The sequence below is a fragment of the Saccopteryx bilineata genome, chromosome 4 (assembly GCF_036850765.1).
Source record: "Saccopteryx bilineata isolate mSacBil1 chromosome 4, mSacBil1_pri_phased_curated, whole genome shotgun sequence".
NCBI lineage: Eukaryota > Metazoa > Chordata > Mammalia > Chiroptera > Emballonuridae > Saccopteryx > Saccopteryx bilineata.
In genome coordinates this window covers 285,107,716-285,134,455 of record NC_089493.1, presented here as the reverse complement: position 1 = coordinate 285,134,455, position 26,740 = coordinate 285,107,716, and the positions used below count along the sequence as shown (strand labels likewise).

The following is a 26,740-nucleotide window of genomic DNA, read 5'->3' as shown; positions in this document are numbered from 1 at the left end:
TGTGGTGTTTTCATTTCCACCTAACTAAAATTAGGGGATCAGGGAACATGCAGAAAGATACTCCAGGACTTTCAGCTTTTTGTGTAGTGCATTTTCACCAATGAAATAAGTTGGGTTTGCACCTCATTTGCATAATCAAACAACTTTCTTTGACTTTGCTTTTCTGATGTTCTTGTTTAATAAAAAAAAATCGAATGCTTTGTTTTTTATCGCTTAATATTCATTTTGAAATATCCCCTAAGTTTTGTGAGTTATGTAAATGCACCTCATTGTTCCATTTTTTGTCTCCTGGATTATTGATGATCTTGGACTTTTCAGGTTGGTCAGTTTTGTTTCTTTTTATACCTTCTCTAGTGAGAAGAGGGTCTTCTGCTTACTGATCATGTATGTTGCATTTAGTTTATTGTGAATGGTGGTCTGGTTTCCTCCTTTTCACTCAAGCCTCTCTTTCTCCCAGAACCCCCCGGGCCTGCCTGCCATTGCCGTCTGCTGGTTCGTGTGCTGCCTCTGTGGGAGCAAGCTCGTCATTGACTGGCACAACTATGGCTACTCCATTATGGGTCTGGTGCATGGCCCCAGGCACTGCCTCGTTCTGCTGGCCAAGTGGTGAGGGTCTGGGAGGATGGAGCAGACCCCTTCCCTATACTGTGCTAGAAAGGAGGGCCTGTGCAGAGATGCAGTGAAGCTGGTTCCCTGTATGCTCTGTGGGGGAAGGGCTAGGCTGGGGAGTTGGAATAATGCTCGTTAAAAGCGATGGACAAAGGCCTGAGCAAAGGAGGGCATCTGTTGGCTCAGGAAACAGAAGAGTCCAGAGAAATGGCTGGCTTTGAGCTCAAAAAGTGTGTTACCAGGCCCCCCTCGCCCCTCCTCCCACCTCCCCCTTGGGGGATGGGAAGAAATGGAGGCATTTCTCAGGGCGGGAGCGCCTCTTGCTTTCAGCCTCACCGCAGCAGGCCCAGAGGAGAGAGTGAGCCCTGACTGGCACCTGCCGTCAGCACCCCGTTGTCTCAGCTTGGGGCAAGTGCCCCACTGTGAGAGCTGGGGTTCCAGGTGCACCCCGACCAGGTCCCCAGATAAAAACTGGGACTGCTGCTGGAGGATAGGGACATAGGCCACAGTTTGCAGCAGCTGATGAGTCAGGGAGAGGGACGCAGGGCCTGTGGGAGCAGGTTTGACCTGCAGCAGGAAGAGTCGGTCTGTTCGGAGCCCCAGTATACAACACCTGCCTCAGCGGGGACTCGCAGCGCCCAGCCATCGCTGCGGCCTTTCCCCTGATGGGTCATGCCTTGATGGTGGCAACAGCGGCCGTGATCGAGCACTTGCTGCATGCCAGACTCAGGCCAAGTCCGTTACCCCATTCAGTCTACGCGGCCCCCCTTTTACAAGCCACACAGCTAAGAAGTGTGAGGACTAAGACTGGGTCCCAGGATCTCCGATGCTGGAGCCTCCTCTCCTCCCGAGTTAGGAAGAAGCCATGATACAACAGTGGCGCCAGCCTGGAGGCGTGCTTTCCCCCCTTCCGCTTCTCTTTCAGGTCCGCCCTGTCATCGCTCAGTTTGGAGCTAACCTGTGGTTAATGCCTCCCTATCATTTGCTAGACTCCCTTTGTAACACATTGGGAGCATCCTCCGCCCCGCAGCCCTTGCAAGGAACAGAGCAGTGTGGCTAAAATTTAATAACAGATCTTACTGTATTTCTTTTTACGGCAAGAGAGACTGGATTTTCCCTTCTGTAGTGATAGCTGTTTTCCTTTGAAAGTAATTTAAGCTGAAAAGTGATAGGATGCCTGACCTGTGGTGGCGCAGTGGATCAAGCATTGACCTGGAATGCTGAGGTCGCCGGTTCAAAGCCCTGGGCTTGCCTGGTCAAGGCACATATGGGAGTTGTTTCCTGCTCCTCCCTCCCTTCTCTTTCTCTGTGTCTCTCTTCTCTGAAATGAATAAATAAAAATAATTTAAAAAAGAAAAGAAAAAAGAAAAGAAAAGCGATAGGATGTAAAGAAAGGTGTGAAGAAAATAATAGCACAGGTGGAACTCAGATAGTACTAATCCTGGGACCCCAGCTCTGCAGCCTGTTCTGTATGGGAGTTTCAAGTTACATGGTGGTTGCCTTCCTGGGGCCTGGCCCAGGGCTCTGGGTTGACCAATGATATGTCTTTTCAGGTACGAGAAGCTTTGCGGGCGCCTCGCTCACCTGAACCTGTGTGTGACCAATGAGATGCGGGAAGACCTGGCAGAGAACTGGGGCATCAAGTAGGGACCTTGGGGGAGGGGTGTGCGGGGTCCCAGCAGCTTGGTCCCAGCTGCAGTGCCTGCTTTGTCATATGGGTGAGGCCTCTGGAAATATCCCCGGGCCTGGGAGATGGCTGTTGTCTTTGGGAAGCTGAGGGAGGGGAGACTGGAGTTTCATTCCCAGCCAGCCAGAACTTTTCTCTGGGCTTCCCCAAGTCATTTACAGCTTCCTATTGTCATTGTCTGAGACCTGGATCCCCCAAATGCCCTTCATTTTCTAAATCCTCCTGGGTCTTCTGTTCCTTAGGCCATTCTCCACTCCTCCTAGAGCCCCCCAATGATCTCATTGCAGAGCTGTGACTGTCTACGACAAGCCCGCGTCCTTCTTTAAAGAGACGCCCTTGGACGCGCAGCACCGGCTCTTTATGAAGCTGAGCCACACCTACTCAGTGTTCAGGGCCAGGTAGGTCTCCTGTCTTCCGTCTTCTCTCGTGTTCGCTGCTGTCCTGGCTCTCCTCCACCCCCCTCTTCCCTGCGGACCTGGGAACCCCCTAATACACAGGCTGGCTAACTATGGCTGCAGGCTCACTACCTGTTTATAAATAAAGTTTTATTGGGATGCAGCATATTCATTCATGTATGCATTGTCCATGGCTGTTTTCACACTGCAGCAGTGGAGCTGAGTTTTGCAAAAGAGATTGAATGGCTCCCAAAGCCTGAAGTATTTATTCTCTGGCCATTTAAGGAAGTGTTTGTCCTGTGCAAAGCTGTGGGCATCTTTCCCTCCTGCCTACAGGTCCTGACCCTGTGACAGGGTCTGTGGACCTGTGTGTTCTGTGGGCTGTCTCACAGGGCTAAGGGAAGGCCCTCCGAGCAGCCCCTCACACACCAGCTGTTTGCCCCTTTTAGTAACCTGGGAGCCGTTGGGAGCTCACAGCATCCCCAGCCTAAGTTGAGGGAGTGATGAGAATAGTAAGATGGTGAAGCAGGGGTTGAATGGCCTTGTCTGCTGTTGGGACCTAGCAACAAAGAAGTATTGATGAAGAAAGCAAGATGCATGTCTGTGCCCAAGCCTAGGGTGGCAGGGTCGGCTCGGTGTCTCTGACATGGCCATACTGTGGTCTTCAGGAGCCTCTGGGCCTTGCTCTGGCGGGAGATGGCCACCCTGGGTCCTGTGGGCCGACTCTGTGACATGCCATAGGCTCTGTCTCTGCTCCTTCAGGTCAGAACCCTTGGACCCGGCCACGGAGAGGTCAGCCTTCACGGAGCAGGATGCTAGGAGCGGGTCGGTGACACGTCTTTGTGGGCGGCCAGCCCTGTTGGTCAGCAGCACGAGCTGGACAGGTGTCGGGACCCTCCTGGGCACTTGGGTTTATACGGGCACCTGTCTGGCCTGCGTTCTCATCCCTGCCAGGCCTGTGCCCCATGTATTTGGGGTGCCCCGAAGCCCTGAGGAGAAAGGGGAGGGTATTAGCTGGGCAGGGAGGCATCTAGAAACCAGCCGTGACACTTTGCTCTCTTTTCCCGTAGAGGATGAAGACTTCTCCATCCTGCTGGCAGCATTAGAAAGTAGGTGTGTGGCTGTGGTCAGGAGCTGGCTTGTCAGGGGCTGTTGAGCTGCGAGGTGCTCACCAAGCCTTGCATGGTGTTCTCTGCAGTGTTCCCGCCCCCAGGGCTGCAGGGTGGGCCAGCCTGAGCACTTGAGCGGTGGAGGGGGCAGCTCTGAGTCCCCGTTTGGGTCACTGAGTGACCAGGCCCTAGACCCGAAGTGCCACCTCTGGGAGAGTGATCCTGTGTTTGGCAGCTGTTCTTCCCCGCTCCCCTCCCCCACCCCCCTCCCCTAACTACATGGTCCTGGTTATCATGTATTTATTTCTTTAAACAGAATTCGAACAGCGGATCCTGAAGGGAGAAAGCTTGCCTCCTCTGGTCTGTGTGATAACAGGTACCGCCCGGGCCCCTCCACCTTCCTGTATGTAGCTTAGGGGCAGTGGAGTGGGGGATGCCACCTGCTTGTCTGTTGTCTTCCCTAGTCGGGCACAGAATGCTCCTGGTTTCCCAGTCCTGTGGCAGCTCTCTGACTTGGGGTTTTCTCCACCTGCTTGACAGAGGGGGAAACTGAGGCTCAGAAGGCCCTCCTGGCAGGGCGTGGCATTCAGAGTTGAATCTCAGATAGCACAGCTTCAGAGACACTGGGCTTCCCCCTCTGCAGTGCTTTGCAGGCTTTTTTTGTCTTTTTTTTAAACAAAGAGGCCACTGTCTGACATAAAATTGCTTCCAAAGTAGCCCAGTGGGGAGAGAGCTGTGGTCGGAGGAGGGGTTTGGGCCAGCTGCCCCACCTTGCACACTGCCCTCCTTCTGGCCGCTGGGCTCCGGGGTGGCAGGAGCCCGTGCACACGCCACGCCACGCGGGCGCTGGCCTCAGCGGTCAGGGTGAGCATCCTGGGGCGTGGTTTCTGGAAGGGGTCGAATGGAGGCTGATTGAGCTGCGGAGTGTGGGCCTCCTGCTCACAGCTTCGCAGAGGCTTCTCAGACCTGGGGCCGGGGGCATGGGGTTGGGATGGGGCCAGGGGATGGGGCCAGAGATGGGCCTGGTGCAGAGACTCCGGTTTTCTCTGCAAGGCAAAGGGCCTCTGAAGGAGTATTACAGCCGCCTCATCGGCCAGAAGCGTTTCCAGCACATCCAGGTCTGCACGCCATGGCTGGAGGCTGAGGATTACCCCCTGCTTCTAGGTGAGAACGCCTGGCGGGTGCCTGCAGGGAGAGGGCCGAGGTTTAAACGGGAATACTTCAGGGCTGGGGGACAGACTGTCTCTGAAAATGGCCAGATTGTGTACATTTTTGACTGGCCTCTGTTATATATTCTTTGTTTTGACAACCCTGTAAAAATTTAAAGCCATTCTCAGCTCAAGGGCCATTCACACACAGGCCTCAGGCTGGGTTGGTCCCTGCCTTGGGCCTTGCTCCAGGGGCCACCTGGGCTGGAGAGATGCCACCTGCCAGGTTCTGCCAGGAACCTGCCCAGGAGCTTTTGTCTGAACTCCAGGAAGTGAGGCTGTTTCCTGGTGTGCCAGCTCTTCCCTGCCTGGTGGGCTGGGAGCTGTTTGCCAAGGGGTTCTAAGAGGGTGTGTCCTTGTAGCCTCCACGCCCTCCATTCAGACCTGCTCTTTTGTTCAGGCAGAATGGGGGCTAGGGCTTGGGGTGGGGCCCCACTGTTCCCAGAGCGTGGGAGGGTAGGGCACAGACGTGCATTAAACGGTGTTAGCTCTCCCAGAGAGAGTGCCCTCCCCTCCTCCTCTGCCCGCCTCCATTACTCTGGGGAGGGACGGGGCTGGTGTGGTTCCGAAGCCTCACTCAGCCCCATCTCCCAGCAGCCGGTAAGCAGTCGCGCTGAGCGCTGTTGGTAGGCGGGCACTTCCAGCCATTTAGTGATGTGAGGTGGCTTATTTGGCTTGACTTTCACAGTGACAGCTGCTTTTCTGTTGTCTGCTGTGGACTCTTTTCCTAATTGTGATAAAATATATATAGCAAAGTTTGCCAATCTAACCGTTGTTCCGTTTTTAAGTGCACGTGCGGCTCAGTGGCAGGAATTACATGCACAGCGCTGTGCAAGCGGCATCGCTGTCTGTTTCCAAAGCAGCCTCCTCACCCCTCGCAGACTCTGAACCCAGTGAGCATAGCTGCCTTGGGTTCTTCCAAAATAAATTGTGGTTAAGTAGAAAAATGGAGTCAGTTGCCCTGGCCAGATGGCTCGGTGGGTTACAGAGCGTGGTTCTGAAGCGCAGAGGCTGCCGGTTTGGCCCCAGTCAGGGCGCACAGAGGAGCAGCTCAGTGTTCCTGGTGCTCTTTCTCCTTCCCGTCCTCTCTTGCTAAAAACCAATAAATAAATAAAAAATTTAAAAAGAGAAAAAGGGAGTCAACTTAAATAAAAATGTTAGTGCCTGGCCAGGCGGTGGCATTGTGGAAAGAGTGTTGGACTGGGACTCGAGGACCCAGGTTTGAAACCCCGAGGTCACCAGCTTGAGTGCAGGCTCATGTGGCTTGAGCACAGGTTCACCAGCTTGAGCAGGGGGTCGCTGGCTTGAGTGTGGGATCATAGACATGACCCCATGGTCGCTGGCTTGAGCCCAAGGTCGCTGGCTTGAGCCCAAGGTCGCTGGCTTGAGCAAGGGGTTACTCGGTCTGCTGTAGCCCCCTGGTCAAGGCACATACGAGAAAGCAATCAATGAACTACTAAGGAGCTGCAACAAAGAGTTGATGCTTCTCATCTCTCTCCCTTCCTGTTTGTCTCTATCTGTCCCTCTCTCTGTCTCTCTCGCACACACACACACACACACACACACACACACACACACACACACAAAGGTTAGTGATAGGTTGTTTTGCGATAGGGCTGAGTGGCCAGGAAAGGACGCTGCTGTGTCCCTGCCCTGCACCGGGCCGCTTGGCCAACTCTAGCCAGTGGTATGTGGAGTTGGGAGTGTTTTCCACTTTCCACTCCCCACCCAGGATGTCAATCCACAATCCTTTCAGGATGTGTGGTCAAAGGGAGTGTGGCCCGTGCTCTGACGGCCCTCTCAACCTGCAGGGTCAGCGGATCTGGGTGTCTGCCTGCACAAGTCCTCCAGCGGCCTGGACCTGCCCATGAAGGTGGTGGACATGTTTGGATGCTGCCTGCCCGTGTGTGCCTTGAACTTCCGGTGGTAGGAGCGGAAACTGAATCTTCCTGGAGTTAGGAGTTAGGCTTTCAAATCAGCAGCTGGGGGATCCAGTGCTGTCAGAGCTGCCCCCCCCCCCCCCCGAAGGCGCCACCTTCTGATCTCTGCAGCTCAGCCAGGTGGCTCTTGGGAGCAGGAGTCCTCCTGATGGGCCGAGTGTTACTGCAGGCATTTGGCTTCCCCTGAAAGCCCATGTTGAATGAAAACTACATGTCCTAAATTCTCAACTGGGGGCTTGCGTTCAGAGGATAATGTGGCTAGAATTGCCTGCACAGTTTACATGATCTTATTTCCCTCTCTGTCCCTTTGGGCTAAGCTGATTTACTTGGATTCAAATCAGTTAAATGAGTGTAATTCTCAGTCTCCACACTTCCTGGCAAAGACGGGTGTTTGGAGAGGGCAGGGTTCGAAGAGGCTCTAGAAACAGTGCCCTTCCGTGGGCTCGGAAGGCGGCCTCTGAGTGGGAAGTCGGGATGCTAGACCCTGTGTGAGCTGAGCTCTGCACACGGGCTTCCCCAGGAAAGTCATCCCCCTGAAACGTAACCCTTAATGTGCTGTGCCTGCCTCCAGTGGGGTTGTGTCTTACTTGTTTCTGTGCCATGTGATTAAGAAAAAAAGGCAGAACCCACTGAGCGTGTTCTCACTGAAAAGAGCAGAGCGTGAAGAGGCCCAGGTCCCCGTCACTGCCCCTCTGTCCCTGAATCGGTGTGGGTTTCTGATGTGTATATTCCCAGGTCTGTTTTCTCAAAACAGATTCATTGGAACCAGCCTGACTGATGCTGACCCCTCGCTTAGCCTGTGGGAGGGGAGTGGTGGCGTGGGGGGTCCGGGTGGGCACCGTGGGGCTCTGGTTTCTCCTCCAGGCAGCTCTCAGGCCTCCCTCGATTCTCTCTGCAGCTTACACGAGCTTGTGAAACACGAGGACAACGGCCTGGTCTTCGAGGACTCGGAGGAGCTGGCGGCCCAGCTGCAGGTAGCTGTGAGTGCCCCCATGCCAGGGCCTGCAGAGTTTGCAGGCTGGCACTGAGCCACACTCCCAGGGGCCTTGCTCCTGCCGCCCAGTGGCCCTGTGCCTGGTCCGAGTGAAAAGCGGGAGGGAGCAGCAGGCCCAGAGGCTGGGCCTCAGTGGGCCGGGGGAGTTAAGGCGCACTCCACCTGCTGTCAGGGTTTGCGGAGGACACAACACAGATGATGTCGCACAGGTGGACTGTGTGGCACTTAGGGAACGACTGGGTATTAGGAGGGAGGGGGGGAGTGAAGGGAGCTTCCTAGACCACCCTTACAAGATGGGCAGGGGCCTTATAAGTACACTTATTTCCTGGTACAAAAAGAAATACAGCATGGTTTTTGACAGTCAGACCATGCGTGGCAAACTTTCTGGAAAGGCTCAGGTAGAAAAGTCTGTGGCGTGACTGTTCCAATAAAACTTTATTTACAAAAACAGTTGGAAGATCGAATTCAGCCCACAGGATGTAGTTTGGATACCTGACCTAGTTTAGCAAAACTGGGAAGAACACGGACGTTGCCTTGTTCCCAGCCCATGGGCTGGATGGTGCTGGGCAGAGGCCAGGGGGTGGGTGCTCTTGGGGGAGGGACAGCACGGCAGAGGCTGAGGGGTGGGTGTTCTTGGGGGAGGGACAGCACGGCAGAGGCGGGGGGGGGGGTGTTCTTGGGGGAGGGACAGCATGGCAGAGGCTGAGGGGTAGGTGTTCTTGGGGGAGGGACAGCACGGCAGAGGCCAGGATGGGGGTGTTCTTGGGGGGAGGGACAGCACGGCAGAGGGCAGGATGGGGGTGCTCTTGGGGGGAGGGACAGCACAGCAGAGGCCGGGCTGGGGGTGTTCTTGGGGGAGGGACAGCAGTGCAGAGGCTGAGGGGTGGGTGTTCTTGGGGGGAGGGACAGCACGGCAGAGGCCGGGCTGGGGGTGCTCTTGGGGGGGAGGGACAGCACGGCAGAGGCCGGGCTGGGGGTGTTCTTGGGGGAGGGACAGCACGGCAGAGGGCAGGATGGGGGTGTTCTTGGGGGGAGGGACAGCACGGCAGAGGCCGGGCTGGGGGTGCTCTTGGGGGGAGGGACAGCACGGCAGAGGCCGGGCTGGGGGTGTTCTTGGGGGAGGGACAGCACGGCAGAGGGCAGGATGGGGGTGTTCTTGGGGGGAGGGACAGCAGTGCAGAGGGCAGGATGGGGGTGCTCTTGGGGGGAGGGACAGCACAGCAGAGGCCGGGATGGGGGTGTTCTTGGGGGGAGGGACAGCACGGCAGAGGCCGGGATGGGGGTGCTCTTGGGGGGAGGGACAGCACGGCAGAGGCCGGGCTGGGGGTGTTCTTGGGGGAGGGACAGCACGGCAGAGGGCAGGATGGGGGTGTTCTTGGGGGGAGGGACAGCACGGCAGAGGGCAGGATGGGGGTGTTCTTGGGGGGAGGGACAGCACGGCAGAGGCCAGGGGGTGGGTGCTCTTGGGGGAGGGACAGCACGGCAGAGGCCGGGATGGGGGTGCTCTTGGGGGGAGGGACAGCACGGCAGAGGCCGGGGGGCTGGGGGTGTTCTTGGGGGAGGGACAGCACGGCAGAGGCTGGGGCTACTGCAGGTCACAGTGTGAGGACGGTGAACACCACAGCATGGCTGAGCTGCCAAGTAGGAACAGAGTAGATGGGGCCTGGCCCTGGTGTGAGGGCTCTCGTATGCCCGCTGAGGGAGGGGCCTGCTGGGTCGGGTGTGGGGCTCAGAGATGTTAGAGACTAGTCCAACAGGCTGACTGGAAGCTGGGCCGGCTGGTACTGGAGGCTCCGGGACACTGGTGGCGGCAGTTTGGCCACAGAGGGCGGGTGTCAGAGTCACTCGCCTGGCAACTGGTATTTGTACTGTGGTACGGGTCCAGGCTGCTGGGAAGACGAGGGGAGGGAAGCAGAGATGAGGGAAGTTTTGGTCTTCATTTTTCTTCTAGACGCTCTTCTCAAAGTTTCCTGATTCTGGTGGCAAACTGCACCAGTTCCGGAAGACCCTCCGGGAGTCCGAGCTGCTTCGTTGGGATGAAAGCTGGAAACAGACAGTTCTTCCTTTGCTTATGGACACGTGACTCGTTGGGCCGAAGACTGAATCCTTTTGAGCGTGTCCCGGTCCTGGACGTCAGGAACAGGGAGACTCTGGCGCTGATGCGAACCCCTCCCTGCTCTCCTATCCTTCCCGCTGGAACCTGAAACTTCCCTCCCCCAGGATCTCCCAGCCGCTGCCCCGTCCCTGGGCAAACTGTTTAGAGCAGCGCCACCCAGTGGCTGGCAGTTGGAAGGACAGCAGCAGATGCCTTTCTGTGGAATGGTTTTTTTCCTTCACTTTTCTTTAAACTTTAATTCAAGAGGCAAATTCTGGCAGTTTCATGACCTTTTTGGTCAATAAAAAATATCCTATGGTCATTTCTAAGTTTCCAAACACAGTCTCAGTTCAGGACAGAGAGGGGAGGGCAGCAAGGAAGTTTCCATCTCCTCCGTGCCGGTGCGGTGGCTTCCCACCACTGGACTGCTCCCTTGCTCCCGTGACACGGGGGATGTGCTTTGCCCAGGCGGGCTGCTCTCTCTCTCGGCCTCCCTCCCGTGTGGGAGGTCCGCTCCACACACAATCTGGTGGAAGTCCCATCACTTCCTGTAGCCAGTTTTTTTGGAGAACGATCTAAACACCCCCAGACAGCCCATCTCTCGCGGGGCGTTGTAAGCATCGGGCAATTACAGTCACCAGTATTAACACGTGTCAGAAATGGAGGAGGAATCTCAAACCAGAGGGCCACACATGGAATTTTCAGTAAGACGGAGGAGCTTGTTCACCAAGGGATGTGCTAGCTCCCAGTGTCCACTGTCAAAGGAAATCTCTGAAAAACCATTTCACTGCTCTTCATGTGGTCTCGAGGGCGGAAGGGTTTGGGTGTTGGGCCACTCGGCGGGGGAGAGATTCTGTGATGGATTTTACAGAGCACTGCAGCCGGAGGCGGTGTCTGCCTCGCACCCCACACTTCATGAGGGAGCTTCCGTCGCTCCGCCCGTGAGGCTCACGTGACCTTTGTAGTACAGGGGGTGTGGTGGTCCGGCACAAGTAGACAGCCAGCGATGGGCTCCCCAGACGGGCAGAAGTGGCAGTGCTGGGATTGGAATGACGTTGTTGTAATGCCCAGGGATTTGTGGCCCAGCCTGGTTTCTTCTTTGGAAGCCCAGTTACTCCTCTCTTCTCTCCTCTTCTTTGTGTCTTTTCCTTCCCCCAGGTCATTACTTTTCCGTTATTTGCCTGTGGCCTATTCAACATCTCCTCCCTGTTTTTGTCTTCCAGTGTCCGCCTTTCTTAGGGTCTGCTCTGTCGTGTCTCTAATATTTTCATTCCTGCCTTGAAACAGGCACTGCAGCCACCATGCTGGAAGCGGAGACATGTCATGTGCATCTCGGGGTTGGCTTTATGAGGGATGTGTGCCCGGGACGGGGGAAGACAAGCTCGGTACATGCTTTTGCACATATGGAATGCTCATCTCTGAGCCAGAATGTACATTTCTGATTTGTGGTTTGCTTAAGAACCAGGAAATGCTGATAGGAACGGGCACCCCACACCTGAGCAGTTTATATTTTATCAGAACATCATCTGTGATTCCTGATTCAGGATTTAACATTCTTCAAACATTTAAGCCCAATGAAAGTTTTATCACCTTTCCCACTTAAAAGTTCCTTTCCAGGTGATTTTAATTTTCATGGTCGTTTTCAAAAATGTAAACCTACAGCATTAGTCTCAGAATTGCCATCTCCGAGTTCTCTTCATAGGGAAATAGTTTCTGGTTGTGACGAGGCACCGCTTCCCATGAGATCCCAGCCTGGCCTGGAAACAGAGCATTTGTGTCTCAGGACAGTGGGGCTTGGGGGCAGGGCCTCACCCTCCGGGGCAGGGCTGCAGGACAGGCCTGGGGGGTGGCTGGACAAAGCAGGCCCCATCCAGACACCTGGAATCGGCCTCCAGGGGCAGGACCAGCTATCATGTTTTTAAACAGCTCTGACAGGCAGGTTTGCTGCCTCTGTCCGTTGGGACATGCCCATCCCAGGAAGGTCACGGCCTGTCTTGGTTCCCTGTGGCTCTCTGCACCTGTCCCCCACCCTGTCACCAGATGTAGCTTGGGTGGAGCTAAGACGTGAGCCTGTTCTGCCTGACTGCTCAGCCCGGAGCCTCCTCACAGGCTCCACGCATCCGAAGGGGCTCCTGTCCTCTTTGTAAGCGCGGATGTCTGAAGAGCCCTTGGCAAGGCCCATTTTATCATTAGCTTTTTACGAAGGAAAAATTAACATTATAAAGGAAATATGGGACATAGAAGTGTAGGAGCATCTATAATCCTGCTGTTCAAGTATAAGCACTGTTAACTAGTGTATATTCTTCCAGATTTCCCCTCAGATGAATATAAACATAAAGGTGATTATTTTTCAAAATTAAAATTGGCTTATACTATATATGCTGTTTGACACTTTGCTTTCTTCACTTAAACTATATTGTGGATTTTGACAGTTGCCAGCTGGGAGGGAGGCTGGGTGAAGCGGCGAAGGGAGTGAGAAGTACACAGTGCTGGGCACCAAACGGTCGCGGGGATGCCAGGTGCAGCGTGGGGGACACGGGCACTCACTGTAATAACTAGTATGCTGTCAGGTGGGTGTGAGACTTACCAGGGCGATCATAACTTACACAAATGTCTAACCACAGGGTGTACACCTAAAACGAATATACTTTATATTAACTAAGTTAAAAAGTATATCATAGATATTTCCCCCCATCTGAAGGACTTCTGTCTTGTCGGAGGCCGCACAGCACTCTGAGATGGGGCGTGGGCACGTGGGCGGGCGTTGGGTGGTCTGTGTGTTAGCGGGGGCTGCGGCAGGTGGGGCTTTACTGGGGGTGGTTGTGGGGCCAACGGGTTCTACACTGCTGCCAGGTTTGGAAACCCCGGTTGGGCCTGGCATGTGGGGACTGCAGCGCAGCGGTCGTGGGGAGGGGGCTGGGATGGAGAGCAGGAGCTGGCCGCTGCCTCCAGTCCTTGGCCTTCCTACACCCCAGTGGTTCCCTGAGTGACCCAGGATGACGCCACAGCCCTCCCAGCTGCTAGAGGGGCTGGCCTTTGTCAGGTCTGAGGACAGTGCCTGGCCGCAGCAACGCCAGTTCAGGCTGTAAATGGCAGTCCTCCTCCTCCTCTATTTCTTCCATCTCACCCCTGTTCTTCCATTTCCTGGGTGCCTAAGCCAGGAACAGCAGCTGCCGTTTCCTGTGATGGTTCCGCTGTACTGGAGACCCGGAGGCGGGTCAGCCCTGCCCCAGCAGGGCTGGTGCTGGGACCCACCTCCAGAGCCTGTGCCTGCCTCCATGTGGCCTGAACCTCCTCCCACACACACTGGCACCCGCCACCCCTTCCACTTCACAATGACACAGGCCAAAAGGCTCTTGAAGCCTGCTCCGCACATACACGTGGGGCTGCTGGCCTCAGCCCTCCAGGATCACGATGTGAGCTGCCTCCATTCGGCAGAGCCCACGCTCCGCCCTGCCCCCTCCGCTGACCTTCAGGGCGGGAGTCAGCAGCCCAGCCCTGAGGCTTCCTGATTTATCTTCGGGGGCCCCGTTTTCCTTCTCTGATGTCTGTTGCACTGGCGTCCTGTGTGGGGCCAGCACAGGGGTCCTGCAGGCCTGGATGGCCCCTCAAACGACAGCCCAGCCCGGGGTCCCGGGACTCACCCAGCTTGGTGGTGAATAGCTGGCACGTCTCGGGGTTGCGGACGGTGAAGGCAATGTAGGCGTCGGGGGCCCGCTGGTCCTCGTGGCAGTCAGAGAGCCGCTGCAGGGCTCGGACCAGGGAGAGGGTGGTTTCTGGGCCATACAGCACGTCTGCAGGGGAGAGACCCAGGTTACCGACCGAGGCCCCAGGATGGAGGGCCGAGGTGCCAACCTCGGCAGCGGGGCGAGGGCCGGGACAGTAGCAGGTCTGGAAGATGGAGAGAAAATTACGTGGGCAAAAAAGAAAGTCCTTTGGAGAGAATAAAAGCAGCTGAAATGTAACAATGGAAAATCTTTTTCCTTTAAAACAAATCAATTCTTTGCCTATGGCCTATTTAGAAGATGCTTTAATAAAGCAAACCGAGTCTGCGTCAGCCTTCCGGGTTCTGGTGCTGCCGCTTGGCTCTCTGCAGCATGGGGCGCGGGCCCTGCTGGGCAGGGCCGGGCTCTGCAGCGTGGGGCGCGGGCCCTGCTGGGCAGAGCCGGGTTCATTTGTCTGATGGAACCACTGCAGTGGGTGCGTGTGGCCATTTTCTCACATGGGAGGACTGTGGCTTTAGGACACCCAAGGGGTACACTCTGTGCTCACAGTGACCCTTCTAGAAGTCTCATCACTATTCCCCAGGGTGCACGGTCCCCTGGTCCCCTTCCTCGAACCGAGAGCTGGGTGGAGCCACGGGGAAGCTACGGCCCCGGTGGCTGGGGCTGAGCGGTACCTGCGGCGATGACAACATCTGGCTGGAAGGCGGCGAGCTGAGGGGCCGTCACAGTGTCCCAGTCCAGCCGTGCCACTGTCACCCTGGGGCTCTCTGAGTTCTGGGTGTTGTGTCCTGGGTGCTGCGCAGTGCTGGTGGCATCTGGCTCCAACAAGAGGCCGTTGAGAAGGACGTTCCCTCTAAGTTGCTCGAGGACATGGCTGTGGCAGTCACTGAAGACATACGCTCTAGGATGGCACACCTTGCAAATGGCCAGGCCTGTGAGGCCAGCTCCACTGCCGAGCTCTAAGACAGTTCTGAGAGAGCGAAGGGGACGTGTGTCCGCCACTGTGCCGGGGCACACCCGCCTCGGTGCCCTGCCCTGCGCCCCGAGGTCACCTGTGGGTGAAGGCCTCTGGGTTCTCTATGGCCCATTCTGCAAGGTAGAGCGCTGCATTCCATGTGACCAGGCCGGTGGTGCCGTAGGAGATGATGGCTGGGCTCTCAGAGAGTGTGACGGAGTCCCCGGAAGGCTGGATGGGGACAGGGGGAGAGAATAGCCCAGCCACCAGAGGACAAGGAGCTGGCGTTAAAGAGAAAAGAATCACAACAGGTGGCTGGCTAAACAAACTGGTACGTCTGTGCCATGGAATACTACACACCAGTAAAAAAAGAACACGCTATTGATGCACGCACCACCCTGGACGGAGTACAGGGGTGTTATGTTGAGCAAAAAGAGCCAGTCTCAGAAGGTTGCATACGCTGTGATTCCATGTATCTACCATTCTCAATATTACAGAATTGTGGGGAGACAGAGATCAGCGGTTGCCAGAGGCAGGGATGGCTTGCTGGAATGTGCTTCCTGAAACATCCAGTCCTGAAATGTGCTGTCCAACCCGGAGCTGCTGAGAATGCCACCCCCAACATAAATCACCCAGGGGCGGTGTCCTGGCTGGCTCTGAGCTTACAAGACTCATGCAGAGGGTCCAGGTCTCTGGAGTTTGTGAGCAGTCATTCGCTCATCTGTCTATTCATTCATCATCACATTTTCCCCGAGCAACTACTATGGGTACTGGGGATTCAGCCGTGATAAGAAGAACTCATTTATGCCTGAACTGTGGTGGCGCAGTGGATAAAGCGTCAACCTGGAAATGCTGAGGTTGCTGGTTCAAAACCCTGGGCTTGCCTGGTCAAGGCACATATGGGAGTTGATGCTTCCTGCTCCTCCCCCCTTCTCTCTCTCTCTTCCCTCTCTATAATGAATTAATAAAATCTTAAAGAAAAAAAAGAAGAACTCATTTTCTGTTCTTATGGAACTTATGTGCCAGAAAGGGATACAAACTATAATAAACAAATAAGATAATTTCACACAGTTATCCAGTGCCATGAAGAAGACAGAAAGAGACCATACAGTAACAGAGACTAGGGTTGGGAAGGGGAGGTTTCAGATGGATTGGTCAGGGACAGCCTTTTTGAGGAGGTGACACACGAGCTGAGATCTGGGTGAAAAGGAGAAGTGAGGCATGTGCAGGTTTGGGGGGAGAGCATTCTAGGCATAGCAAGTGCAAAGGCTCTGAGGCAGCACTGCAGTTAGTGAGTTTAAGGAAGAGAAAGAAGACCAGGGGTCTGGAGCACCTGGAGAGTAGGAGGAACCAGACAAGAGAGAAAGACTGGGGCACGTAGGGTCTCACAGACCACAAAAGGAATGAGGAGTGAGTCAGTGCAAAGAGTAGCCACTGGTGGCTTCTGAGCAGGTGAGCAGCATGATCTGATCTGATCTCTTACATCAGGGGCATCACCCAGGGGAATCTGGGGACGATGGCTGCAGTGTAGTTTTGGATCTTCCTGAATCCCACATAAGAAGAGACAGAGCAGCGAGATAGGGGCAACACTGACAGCACAGTATCTGTGAACCTGAAAGTATCAACAGGTCAGGGAAAACCACAAACAGACAACCGTCAGGCTCAACGTGTCTGGAGACAGAAGAGGGACACAGTGGGGCACGTGGCAGACCCAAGCACAGCAGAACACAGAGCAGACAGGCTTCACCGGGAATGCAGGGGCCGGCCCAGAACAGCGAGAACACCTAGGAGGGAACTTGACCCCGAGTCACGGGGGGTGTGATGAACCCAGGAGGAGGCCTGATGGCGACCAGAAACACTCAGATACGTGTGACAATAATAGAAGATGGCATTTCAGAAATAAAGACTACCAGAAGGACCATGAGAAGGAAAACAAAACAAAACAAAATATAAAGTAAAGAGAAATAGAAGGTGAAGTGATTTTTAAAAATAGAAAAGAGGCCCTGGCCGGTTGGCTCGGCGGTAGAGCGTCGGCCTGGCATGCCGGGGACCCAGGTTCGATTCCCGGCCAGGGCACATAGGAGAAGCGCCCATCTGCTTCTCCACTCCCCCCTTCCTCTCTGTCTCTCTCTTTCCCTCCCGCAGCCAAGGCTCCATTGGAGCAAAGATGGCCCAGGCGCTGGGGATGGCTCCTTGGCCTCTGTCCCAGGCGCTAGAGTGGCTCTGGTCACGGCGGAGCGACACCCCTGGTGGGCAGAGCGTCACCCCCTGGTGGGCGTGCTGGGTGGATCCCGGTCGGGTGCATGCGGGAGTCTGTCTGACTGTCTCTCCCCGTTTCCAGCTTCAGAAAAAAGAAAAAAGGAAAAAAAAAAAAGAAAAAATAAAAATAGAAAAGAAATGAAGACACAACCCCTGCTATCCCCCCAAATTCATATGCTGAAGTCTTAACCCCTAGTACTGTACCTCTGAGTGTGACCTTATTTGGAGATGGGGTCATCACAGAGGGAATGAAGTTAACATAATGCCATTGGGTGGACCCTAATCCAATATGACTGCACCTGAATGAGGAGAGGGACCTGGGCCCCGGGAACACTGCAGAGGGACAGTGACGTGGAGACACGCAGGGAGGAGACGGCCGTCTGCAAGCAAGGCCTGGAACACGCCGCCCCTTGCAGCCCCGCTGACACCTTGGTTTTGGAGGTATCGCTTCCAAAACTGTCAGAATGATGAATTAATTTTGTTAAAGTCACCCATTTTCTAAGGTACTTTTAAATGAAAAACAAAAGCAAAGAACAAATGCTATAAATTATAATTCTAGAAAGTATTCACGAAGAAACAAAAAAAGATTTGAAATACTACTGAAGGAGTACCTACCTACACTGCACTGGCGGAGAACAATCAACCTCGAGACACAGTCTGGCAAAATCACTGAACTTCAAAGAAAGAAAACCCTTTGGCCATCTAAGGAAAAGGGCCTGCAGCATAAAAGGGAGAGAAAATTAAAGTATCATCAGGCTTTTCCACAACAATGCTTTATGCCAAAGAAAATGGAGAAACATATTTAAGAGACTCCAGGAGAGAAAATGTGAGCCAGAATTCAAGTATGAATGTCGTCAACACATAAGAACTCCAGAACTCCAGATCAATCCCAGAACCCTTCTTAAAGAGTCTACTAAGGAATGAACTTCAGACAACCAAAATGGCTAGAGAGATATCAACAGGTAGATTGAGCTCTAAGAACATACAGATTGGAAAGGAAGAGACTGTGGAATGTGTGCTAGGTCAATAATGCCTATGGCCTAACCCCTGGACCCCGTGACTGTGTTTTGTTACACGGCAAAGGGGTTCTGCAGATATGCTTAAGGTTGCAGAATGTGAGATGGAGAAATTATCCTGGATTATCAGGGTGGAGCAATTTCATCATCTGAGCCCTTAAAAGGAGAGCATTTTCCCCTGGCTGAAGACAGAGATACATAGAAGAGAAGGGGCAAGAGAGATTTGAATTGCAAGAGGAACTTGACCCACTGTTGCTGGCTTTGAACATGAAGGGCCCATGAGTCAGGGAACAGGGGGCGGCCTTGGGAAACTGAGACCAGCCCCCAGCCAAGAGCTAGAAAGGAAACAGCCGCAGGAAATGAAATTGTGCCCAAGACGTGCATGAGCCTGGAAGCAGGTTCTCCTCTAGGGCCCAGCCCTGCTGACACCTCGACTTCAGGCCTGTGAGACTCAAGGAAGAGAAACCCTCTGAGCCCACCAGACTTCTGAGCTACAGAACTGGAAGGTGATACAACAATTTATGTTGCTTTAAACTGCTCAGTTTGTGGTAATACTATGTAATGCCTTTATGATAACAATGTAGTTATGCTATGGCAACAAACAAAACGAGGGAGAATGGGGATAGTATATGTAAAAAATTTACATTGTTTCAGTAACCATAATTGGTGGTTAGGATTAGCACTATTGTTCTGAGGCAGCTGCATGAGTATTATGGGATAAAGCAAACATGTGGTTGGGGGCTATCCTAACACTGTCCCCTGTGTTTTGAGAACCAGAATTTCCAGTGTAGGAGAAAGGAGAAACATGCATTGTAAAGAGGTTCAGTGAAACACTGCAGTTCTGATTTTGACACAGAAACATCAATATGGACTCAAAGTATTCTATCTTAAAAAGTATACATAGTATATCTAATTTTGTATTGCGGATTTTTGCCTATATCGTGGGATTTTGTAGTATATAGGTATTTTTATATATTTATTACTTTAACTATTTTTGTGGTAAAACAGCATTTTCTAGCCTAAAAAATTGAAAATATAAAAATATTAATTAAACATACTAGTATTCACTGGTGAGTACCTATATAGAATTTAATATATTGTTAAAATTATGTAGGTTTAAGAGTGTAGAACAGGGGTCGGGAAACTTTTTGGCTGAGAGAGCCATGAACGCCACATATTTTAAAATGTAATTCCATGAGAGCCATACAACGACCCGTGTACATTATGCATTATCCAATACAAATTTGGTGTTGTCCCGGAGGACAGCTGTGATTGGCTCCAGCCACCCACAACCATGAACATGAGCGTTAGGAAATGAATGGATTGTAATACATGAGAATGTTTTATATTTTTAATGTTATTTTTTTTTATTAAAGATTTGTCTGCGAGCCAGATGCAGCCATCAAAAGAGCCACGACCCCTGGTGTAGAAAGTGTTTAAGAGCATAGGAAGTGTTTATAAGAGTGTGGGAAAGGTTAATAAGTGTGGGAAAGGTTTTTAAGAGTGTGGGGCAGGTTTATAAAGCCTTAAAAATATATAAATAATAGAATAAATATAAGGTTGCTACTTCGCAGATTTTCACCTATCGTGGGGGGTTCTGGAACCTAAACCCCGTGATAGACGAGGGACCACTGTATAGATCACCACTGATATCTCAGTCTGTCCACTGAAAGGCCTACACTGCAGCAATGAGCATCCAAAGGCCCAGACTGTGTGACCTCTAAATACCATTTCCTGCTAAAAGAAACCAGGGCTTGTTGAAGACCTGGCTGATTCCAGCTCTGGGACAGTAAATACGCAAGATGTGTCTGGAAAAAGCTTGATAAAAAAATAAAGGAAAAAAAAAAGATTAGGGTAATGTCAAAAGGGCTTAAAAGCTTATTTGAAGTGATTCAAAACAGCACATTTTGAGCTTCAATAAGGACATAATTTGCGTGGGCTGAACTCCTTTTGGGGATGATAGGAAACCAATTCACCATCTTGAAAAGAAAAGATCAAGCCTGTATCTTGCTTTTTTTACAAGCTGTACTCGTGGGTGACCAAATAGTGGGTAAAGGGAAGCACCTCCTTATAAAATTTCTCCAGCTAATCAATGAAAACAAAATGATAGAATCAGGAAGTCACCCTTTTGCATCCTCCAGTGAATGAATGAGTCTAAGCTTTGAGCATCCCTAACCACTATCATCAAGAGGATGAAAAACATACATGATGTGCCTCCTGGGACCCCGTACTGTGTGCTCACCAAAGCAATGAAACAGACATGAATCTGAGTGGGCCTCTGAATTCAGACACCAATCTTCTGGAAACAGAATGGAGGAACAAGGTGAACAGCACCGCATGTGTGCAACCAAAAGCCAGCCTGTGGAAAGCTGTCGAGGCCAAACCCCCAGGACTGTTCCAAGGAGGCCCTGCCAGGAAAAGAAAGAGCTGGGATGGGGGCAGGGTTCCCGCGGGTGAAGGGAGACTTCAAGCCACACCCAGTTAGTTAAGACAAAATGTTAGCCTGACCAGGCAGTGGTGCAGTGGATAGAGTATTGGACTGGGATGCGGAAGACCCAGGTTCGAGATTCCCTGAGGTTACCAGCTTTAGCGTGGGCTCATCTGGTTTGAGCAAAGCTCACCAGCTTGGACCCAAGGTCGCTGGCTCGAGCAAGGGGTTACTTGGTCTACTGAAGGCCCGCGGTCAAGGCACATATGAGAAAGCAATCAATGAACAACTAAGGTGTTGCAACACACAATGAAAAACTAATGATTGATGCTTCTCATCTCTCCGTTCCTGTCTGTCTATCCCTGTCTATCCCTCCATCTGACTCTCTCTCTGTTTCTGGAAAAAAAAAAGACAAAATGCTAGTGCCCAGAGTTGGACAGGGCAGCGACAGACCCGCAGAGTTTAATCTGAAAGGGAGATGGTGGTTACTTTTGTAGGGATCAAGAGCTGGGAGGCGGATAGATCAGGTGGGGGCCTCACAGGTGAGGAAGGCGTGTGGCTCCTACCAGCAGATAGCTCCGGTGGCAGCGGGTGGGCTCCTCGGCCGTCAGGGCCTCTGCCATCGCCTCGTACAGCTCGTCCAAGGGCTCCTCGTGGACGGCCTCGTGCTGGGGTGGGTGGAGCGAGAGCTTCAGCAAGAGTGTTACATTGACCATCATGAATCAAACAAAGATCCTGGCTACTGGCTTTTACTGATTTTAAAAGCGGCTGGAAGATTTTCACCAAATCTGGAGGGGAAGTTTGGGATGGACTGACATAATATAGGACGTCTGACGTAGGAAAAAAATCCACTTGGTGGGGGGACTGGGGGTATCTCAAATAGTGGCAGAGAGGGTGAGGGTGAGTAAGGTGTCGTCTAGGGCAGCAGACACGGAATTGCCGGACAGCTGCCATGGGGCAGGGACAGAAAGCTCTGCCCTTCGACCATGATGTCCTGGGTGCAGAAAACAAATGGTGCTTTTAAGTAGGCCCAGGCACAAGCACCGAACAGCACTCCACATTTCAATGTGTGGCTTGGGGGGGGGGCAACCCCTGTGCTGTGCCCCCAGGGTGGATGGGGCAGCATCGGGTGGCCATGCTCCTCCTGGAGAGAACCGGGGATGGAGGTAACGGAGAAGCTGGGATCAGTCCATGTGCTAAGCCTGGGTGTGGAGCGGCCTCTGCATTCAGAGGCTGAACACAACGGGGGGTCTGCCCCGGAAGAATTGCCTTTCTGAAGTGCAGTCTAATGTGAAACTGAGCAAATTTGGGCTCATGCTTAAAATCCATCCTGTATCAGTCAGGAAAAGAGCCATTCCCGGTAGTTCACTGGGGAGAAGGTCGTGAGGAGAACCAGTTCTAAAGGCACTGCAGGACGTATGTTCTCCAATGAGGACAGGGCAGAACTCTAGCGATTGGCAACAGCAGGGAAGTGTCCAGACCTCTCAGGTGGCGGAACAGAAGGAGAACGTGGGGATTCCGGTGCTCAGGCTGCCTGGTAGGAACGAGAACTTGTGCAGGACTACAGGGGACCCCTCGAAGCAGAGAGGGAACAATGCCCTGGCTTTCCCTTTCCTGCCACCCTCCATGGCCTTTCATTGGTCGAAACCAGCAGGGGACAGTTGCCCACCAAGTACCTGCCATAGCGGGGTTTGCAGAGCGGGCAAAGGGTATGGGATAGAGCTGAGCTCCAAAAGACAAAGCTGGGCAGAGGGCCCACTTCTGGAGAGCCAGCCAAGTTCCAGTTGCTGTTTGGCTACCGGACAGACAGTGCCCAGTACTGACCCTTCTGATGAGCTCCGAGAGAAAGCCCCGGGCATACTTCACCGACGGTGGATGCTTCACACACAGAGGATGTTTCACGGTCTGTGACAAAGGACACATGTGAGATGCTGGAGAGACCTGGCCTTAAGTCTCCTATGAGCTTTAAACTGAGCACAGGGCAAAGCCCAGTTACCCCATCCCTAGCAAAGACATGTATGGACACAAGGGGTCTGGCTCCAGGTGTTCCTCACACATCTGAGTTTTAAGAATAAGCCCTTTCCTAAAGAAATTCTCTATCACAGCAACACGTTCTGGGTATATGGATCCAAGCTAATACCCTGCCATTGACTGAATGTCTATATTTCCCCAAATTCATATGTTAAATCTACCACCCAATGCAACGGTATTATGAGGTGAGGCCTTTGGGAGGTGATTAGCTCATGAAGGTGGAGACCGCATGAATGGGATTAGTGCCCTTTTAAGTGAGACCCCATAGACCTCCCTTGCGCCTTCCACCATATGGGGACACAATGAGAAGATGGCTCTCTGTGAACCAGGTAGCAGACCCTCACAGACACTGAATCTGCTGGCACGTTGATCTTGGACTTCCCATTCTCCCAAACTGTGAGAGAGAAATTCCTGTTGTTTCTCAGCCACCCAGTCAGTCTCTGGCCTTCTGTTACAGCAGCTGGAATGGACGAGGACACATCCCTTCCGAGGGCAGCCAGCAGGAATTAGAGTTTGTAGTAAGGACAAGTGTGGGGTGGTCTGGCTCCGTGGAAGAGGCAAGAGTCCAAATGGTGGGAGTAAGGCAGCCTGGCACCTGTCCTGGAGCTCACATCCCGGCCACGGAGGCGAGCGGAGCCAGATGGCGATGAGAGCTATGATGGTCAGGACAGAGGAAGATGGGGGCTCTGTCTGGGACGTGGGGGGGGGAGGGGGCTCTCAGGGGCGATAGTTCAGTGGAAACCTAAAGAATCAAAGAACAGGCGGGAGCAAGATCCAGGCAGAGGGAACCAGCTCACGCAGGTTCCAAGGTGGCCGCAGCCTGGCTTTTTGGGAAGGAGGGCAGGGTGACAGGAGCAATGAGAGTAGGGGCCAGGTCATGAGGCGGCCTGTTGGCTGGAGGGACATGATTTTACCCAAGGGCAACAAAATATCCATACACTGCTCAGAGGCTCTCTAGATGGCTGCTGTTAGGTGGGGTGAGAGCCAGAGCAGGCCACAAGGCAATGAACAATGACCTTGGGCATCTCAGAGCTCACAGCCTGAATACTGGATTGCCCTGGAAGTCTCACAAGCCTACAGCTCCATCTTCACCTGGCAGTCAGATGGATATTCCTAGTTCACCCTCCACACAGGAATTCTTAATCTGCGATGCTTGGATGGGTTTAGAGGAAAGTCTGTGATTCCTTTGAATTTGTATGCAAAACATATTCTGGTGCATTTTTTCAAGGGGAAGAGTCCATAGCTCTGGGTTTTGAGAAGGGTTCATGGCCCTTCAGGGGGTTGACAGCCAGGATGCTGTGTGATCTGCACTTAATCCACACGGCCAGGGGCAGGCTGGGGCCAGCCAGGCAGAGTGGTGGTTCCATATATACCCTCACCCGCATGCATCTTAGAATCAAAAATTCGCCCACAAAAAGCAGGGGCCCATCTACATCTAGAAAAGAGACACAAATGGGCAAGACTTGCATCCTTATTTTTTCCTTAAATGTAAAGAAGAAGGTCTCTGAACAGCTAGCAAATGCTAGATGTTCCCACCGCTGTCAACTGTTTTCTCTGTGGACAGTTTAAAGAAACACCCTCCAGATCCCCCCTTTCAAGTCGACTTCTCTATATTCTGCTATGTTCACCTAAGAAAACAAGCAGCCGGCGTGCTCTGAAGTGCTACAACCCAGACACACTTTCTTTTTACAGGATACAAACGTACTCACTGCACTTTCCGTCACGTCCTCATGGGCAAGTCAGGGGGCTGGTGACGTGTCCCAGTGACTCTGTAATTCTTACCTTCTGCAAAACATCCAGCAGCAGCTCAGAACCCGAGTCCCTTACTTTCTCTTCTAGGCTCTATTTGGAGACAGAAGGGGAGAGAGAGAGAGAGAGAAATCTCAAGGGCATTTTCACAGGAACATTAAACATGCAAGAGGACATGTTGGCAAAGTGCTTGCTAAGTGATTTCTCCCCAGGGACCTGGGGCCAACTGGAAGTGGAAGACACAGGCGGCTGAAAGCCTGACCTTGACAAGTCCCAGGTTACACCTGGATGAGTTGGAGAAAGAATATCGAGAGACAGCCTTGGTTTGCATTAGCCCTGGCTGCTAAGCCTCACCTGGGTCACAGACCAGTTCAGTGGCTGAACTAACTGGTCTTCCAGGAATTACAGTTAGCCAAGACATCCGTGTTTGATGGGCTTGCTTTGGACTTGACATCCGAGCTAAGGTGAACATATAAAACGTGTAGCGCCAGGCCCAGCTAAGTACTCTCTTCTCCAGCCTGGTGGTGAGCTCAGGCAGGCTGCCTGGCTGGTGTGTGACAATGAGCAAATTACTTCATTTCTCCAGAGCAACTTACCACACCCTGAAAGGCCTAGAAGACCTGGCCCTGGCCTCTCACCTCATCTGCCACCCCCCCCCACCCCATCCCATCCCTGCTCACCCCACTCCAGCCACACCGGCCTCCTTGCAGCAGCTGGCTCTCCCTAGCAGAACCTGTCTACTCCCTGCTCCCCAAGACTTCCCACAGCCCACTGCTTTGCTGTTCAGGTCCCAGTCCACATGTTCCCAGTCTAGGAGGCCTTCCTTGACTCCCATACTTTGTGATACATTTCCTTGTTTTATTGACTTTATAGCCCCTGTCACCCCTGGCCTTTTCTTGCTTATTCATATATGTGTTTATTCTCTGGCTCTCCCTCCTGAGCAGGGCCTCATCTGTATGCTGCTGATCCTGGTGTCTGGCTCATGAAAGTCATTCAGTAAACATTCGGTGATGAAATAAAAATACTAGCTGACACTTATATCCACTTACCACGAGCCAGGCACTGCCTCAGGTACTTCTCATGTGCTCCTGACAACAGCCTTATGAAATAAGCATTATTATATCTCCTGTTTTACTAATAAGAAATCTAAGGCCCAGAGGGGTGCAGTCACTTGCCCAAGGTCACACAGCTTCTATGGGATTGGGCCATGATTCCAAGGAGGCAGGCTGTCTCCCAGGTCTGAGCTCTCCACAGATGCACCCTGCTTCTTTTCTATATGAACAACCTTCGTGGTCAGACACAATGATAGTAGTAGTACCCACCACATGGGTGTTGTGGGCCAGCCTAAGTAGACATTCAGTTGGCCCCGGTACAGAATATGCACTCATTTCTTGTGAATAATTCTAGTTGATATTGAATTGGGTTCCATAAGTGCTGTATGAAGGTTTAAGTTTTGGGTTAAAAAATGTACATATTCCTTTCTGACCAGATATGAGGTCTCAGAATGCTAAATAGTTTATGTCAATGAAATACACGTGACACAAGACTTAAGATGGGGAAGACGGGAAGGATACATATCCAAACTGAGTCACCCCAGTGAGCTCACCGCCCGCACATGAATTATAAAGGAGGCAGTGTCATTAGAAGCCCCCCTTGGCAGAAGGAAGCTGCTGTCACACCATTGACAATGACAGATCCCCATGGCAGGGGAGGTGAAGCCTTTTGCATCTGTTTTCTGGCCAGCCTTGTACCTCCCTGTCTCTCCCATCAGAGGCTTAGGAGCCTCAAGCTGCCTCCGAAATGATTTTGTCCAATGCTGATGATACAGAAGAGAACACCCAGGCATGTGTGCGTGCCTGTTTGTGTGTGTAAGGAGTTTGTGACCGATCTGGTCACTGCACTCATTGAAACGTGAACTCCAGCTGTCTTGAGGCCGTTGTTTAAATGGGCAACAGCAGCTGGTACTCAATGGCCAGGATGGTAACTGGATAAAATAGTCATTAAAATTATTGGGAACTGTCCATGACCCTAAAAAACCCAAGTGAAAAGGGAACTGGGAGACCGCTGTGTGACCTTGGGCAAGTGACTGCACCCCTCTGGGCCTTAGATTTCTTATTAGTAAAACAGTTCTCCCCCTTCAGTTCGTGAGACTCAAGTATTAAGGACAGTCGATGGCGGAAGGGCCCCGGGGAGGAGGGAGCTGATGGCCGGGTGTGGGGGTTCCCGGGGCGCGCAGGAGCACCGCTGTTCCCCGTCGCCAGCCCGCGCAGGCCACGGCGCAGCCCCGGGACGAGGACCCGAGGTGCCGCCTGACATCCGAGGAAGTCGAGGCCGTCACGTGGCGGGGAGGGAGCCCGCAGCGCCTCCCTCCCCAGTCCTTCGCCACCCACCGCTTGCCCTCAGCGCGCCCAGCCGCCCACCTGCCAAGGGAAGGAGCGCAGCGCCCGCGCCGCCAGGAAGCGGCGCTCAAAACTCTGCAGCAGGCGCGTGGCCTCCGCGCTCTCCTCCGGCGCCATGGCGGGGCGGAGCCGCGGCCTCGC

At 53.0% G+C, this 26,740-nt stretch overlaps 2 protein-coding genes across 5 annotated transcripts in view; one reads left to right on the top strand and one right to left on the bottom strand.

Annotated features, from left to right (window-relative positions):
• ALG1 (ALG1 chitobiosyldiphosphodolichol beta-mannosyltransferase) overlaps positions 1–12,599 on the top strand; it is a 15,407-nt gene extending 2,808 nt beyond the window's left edge. The window contains exons 4-13 of the mRNA XM_066274947.1: positions 458–606; positions 2,163–2,252; positions 2,584–2,694; positions 3,454–3,575; positions 3,762–3,800; positions 4,117–4,176; positions 4,854–4,964; positions 6,820–6,934; positions 7,847–7,922; positions 9,894–12,599. Coding sequence (XP_066131044.1) covers positions 458–606; positions 2,163–2,252; positions 2,584–2,694; positions 3,454–3,575; positions 3,762–3,800; positions 4,117–4,176; positions 4,854–4,964; positions 6,820–6,934; positions 7,847–7,922; positions 9,894–10,025 — 1,005 coding nt within the window. The 3' untranslated portion in view covers positions 10,026–12,599. The remainder of the gene's footprint in view (positions 1–457; positions 607–2,162; positions 2,253–2,583; positions 2,695–3,453; positions 3,576–3,761; positions 3,801–4,116; positions 4,177–4,853; positions 4,965–6,819; positions 6,935–7,846; positions 7,923–9,893) is intronic.
• On the bottom strand, positions 5,678–26,740 carry EEF2KMT (eukaryotic elongation factor 2 lysine methyltransferase). Of its 4 annotated transcripts, none has more exons than XM_066274951.1 (9): positions 26,621–26,740; positions 24,234–24,293; positions 22,245–22,325; positions 20,987–21,088; positions 14,815–14,948; positions 14,437–14,732; positions 13,682–13,831; positions 12,625–12,670; positions 11,673–11,794 (listed from the first exon to the last, which is right to left on the bottom strand). In XM_066274951.1, the coding sequence occupies exons 1-8, from the start codon at positions 26,714–26,716 to the stop codon at positions 12,633–12,635; spliced, it is 957 nt and encodes a 318-aa protein (XP_066131048.1). In that variant the 5' UTR covers positions 26,717–26,740; the 3' UTR covers positions 11,673–11,794; positions 12,625–12,632. The 4 variants fall into 4 exon arrangements, with proteins under 4 accessions (XP_066131047.1, XP_066131048.1, XP_066131046.1 ...); XM_066274948.1 differs by having other exon boundaries at positions 11,694–11,794; positions 12,644–12,670; XM_066274950.1 differs by lacking the exons at positions 11,673–11,794; positions 12,625–12,670 and adding an exon at positions 5,678–6,100.

Excerpts from the sequence above, each read along its gene's own strand:
- EEF2KMT (XM_066274948.1), bottom strand. The coding sequence starts at position 26,716 with ATGGCGCCGGAGGAGAGCGCGGAGGCCACGCGCCTGCTGCAGAGTTTT. Across the intron at positions 14,733-14,814 it reads CCAGAGGCCTTCACCCACAG|AACTGTCTTAGAGCTCGGCA; the intron begins GTGACCTCGGGG and ends TCGCTCTCTCAG. Across the intron at positions 13,832-14,436 it reads AGATGTTGTCATCGCCGCAG|ACGTGCTGTATGGCCCAGAA; the intron begins GTACCGCTCAGC and ends TCTCCCCTGCAG.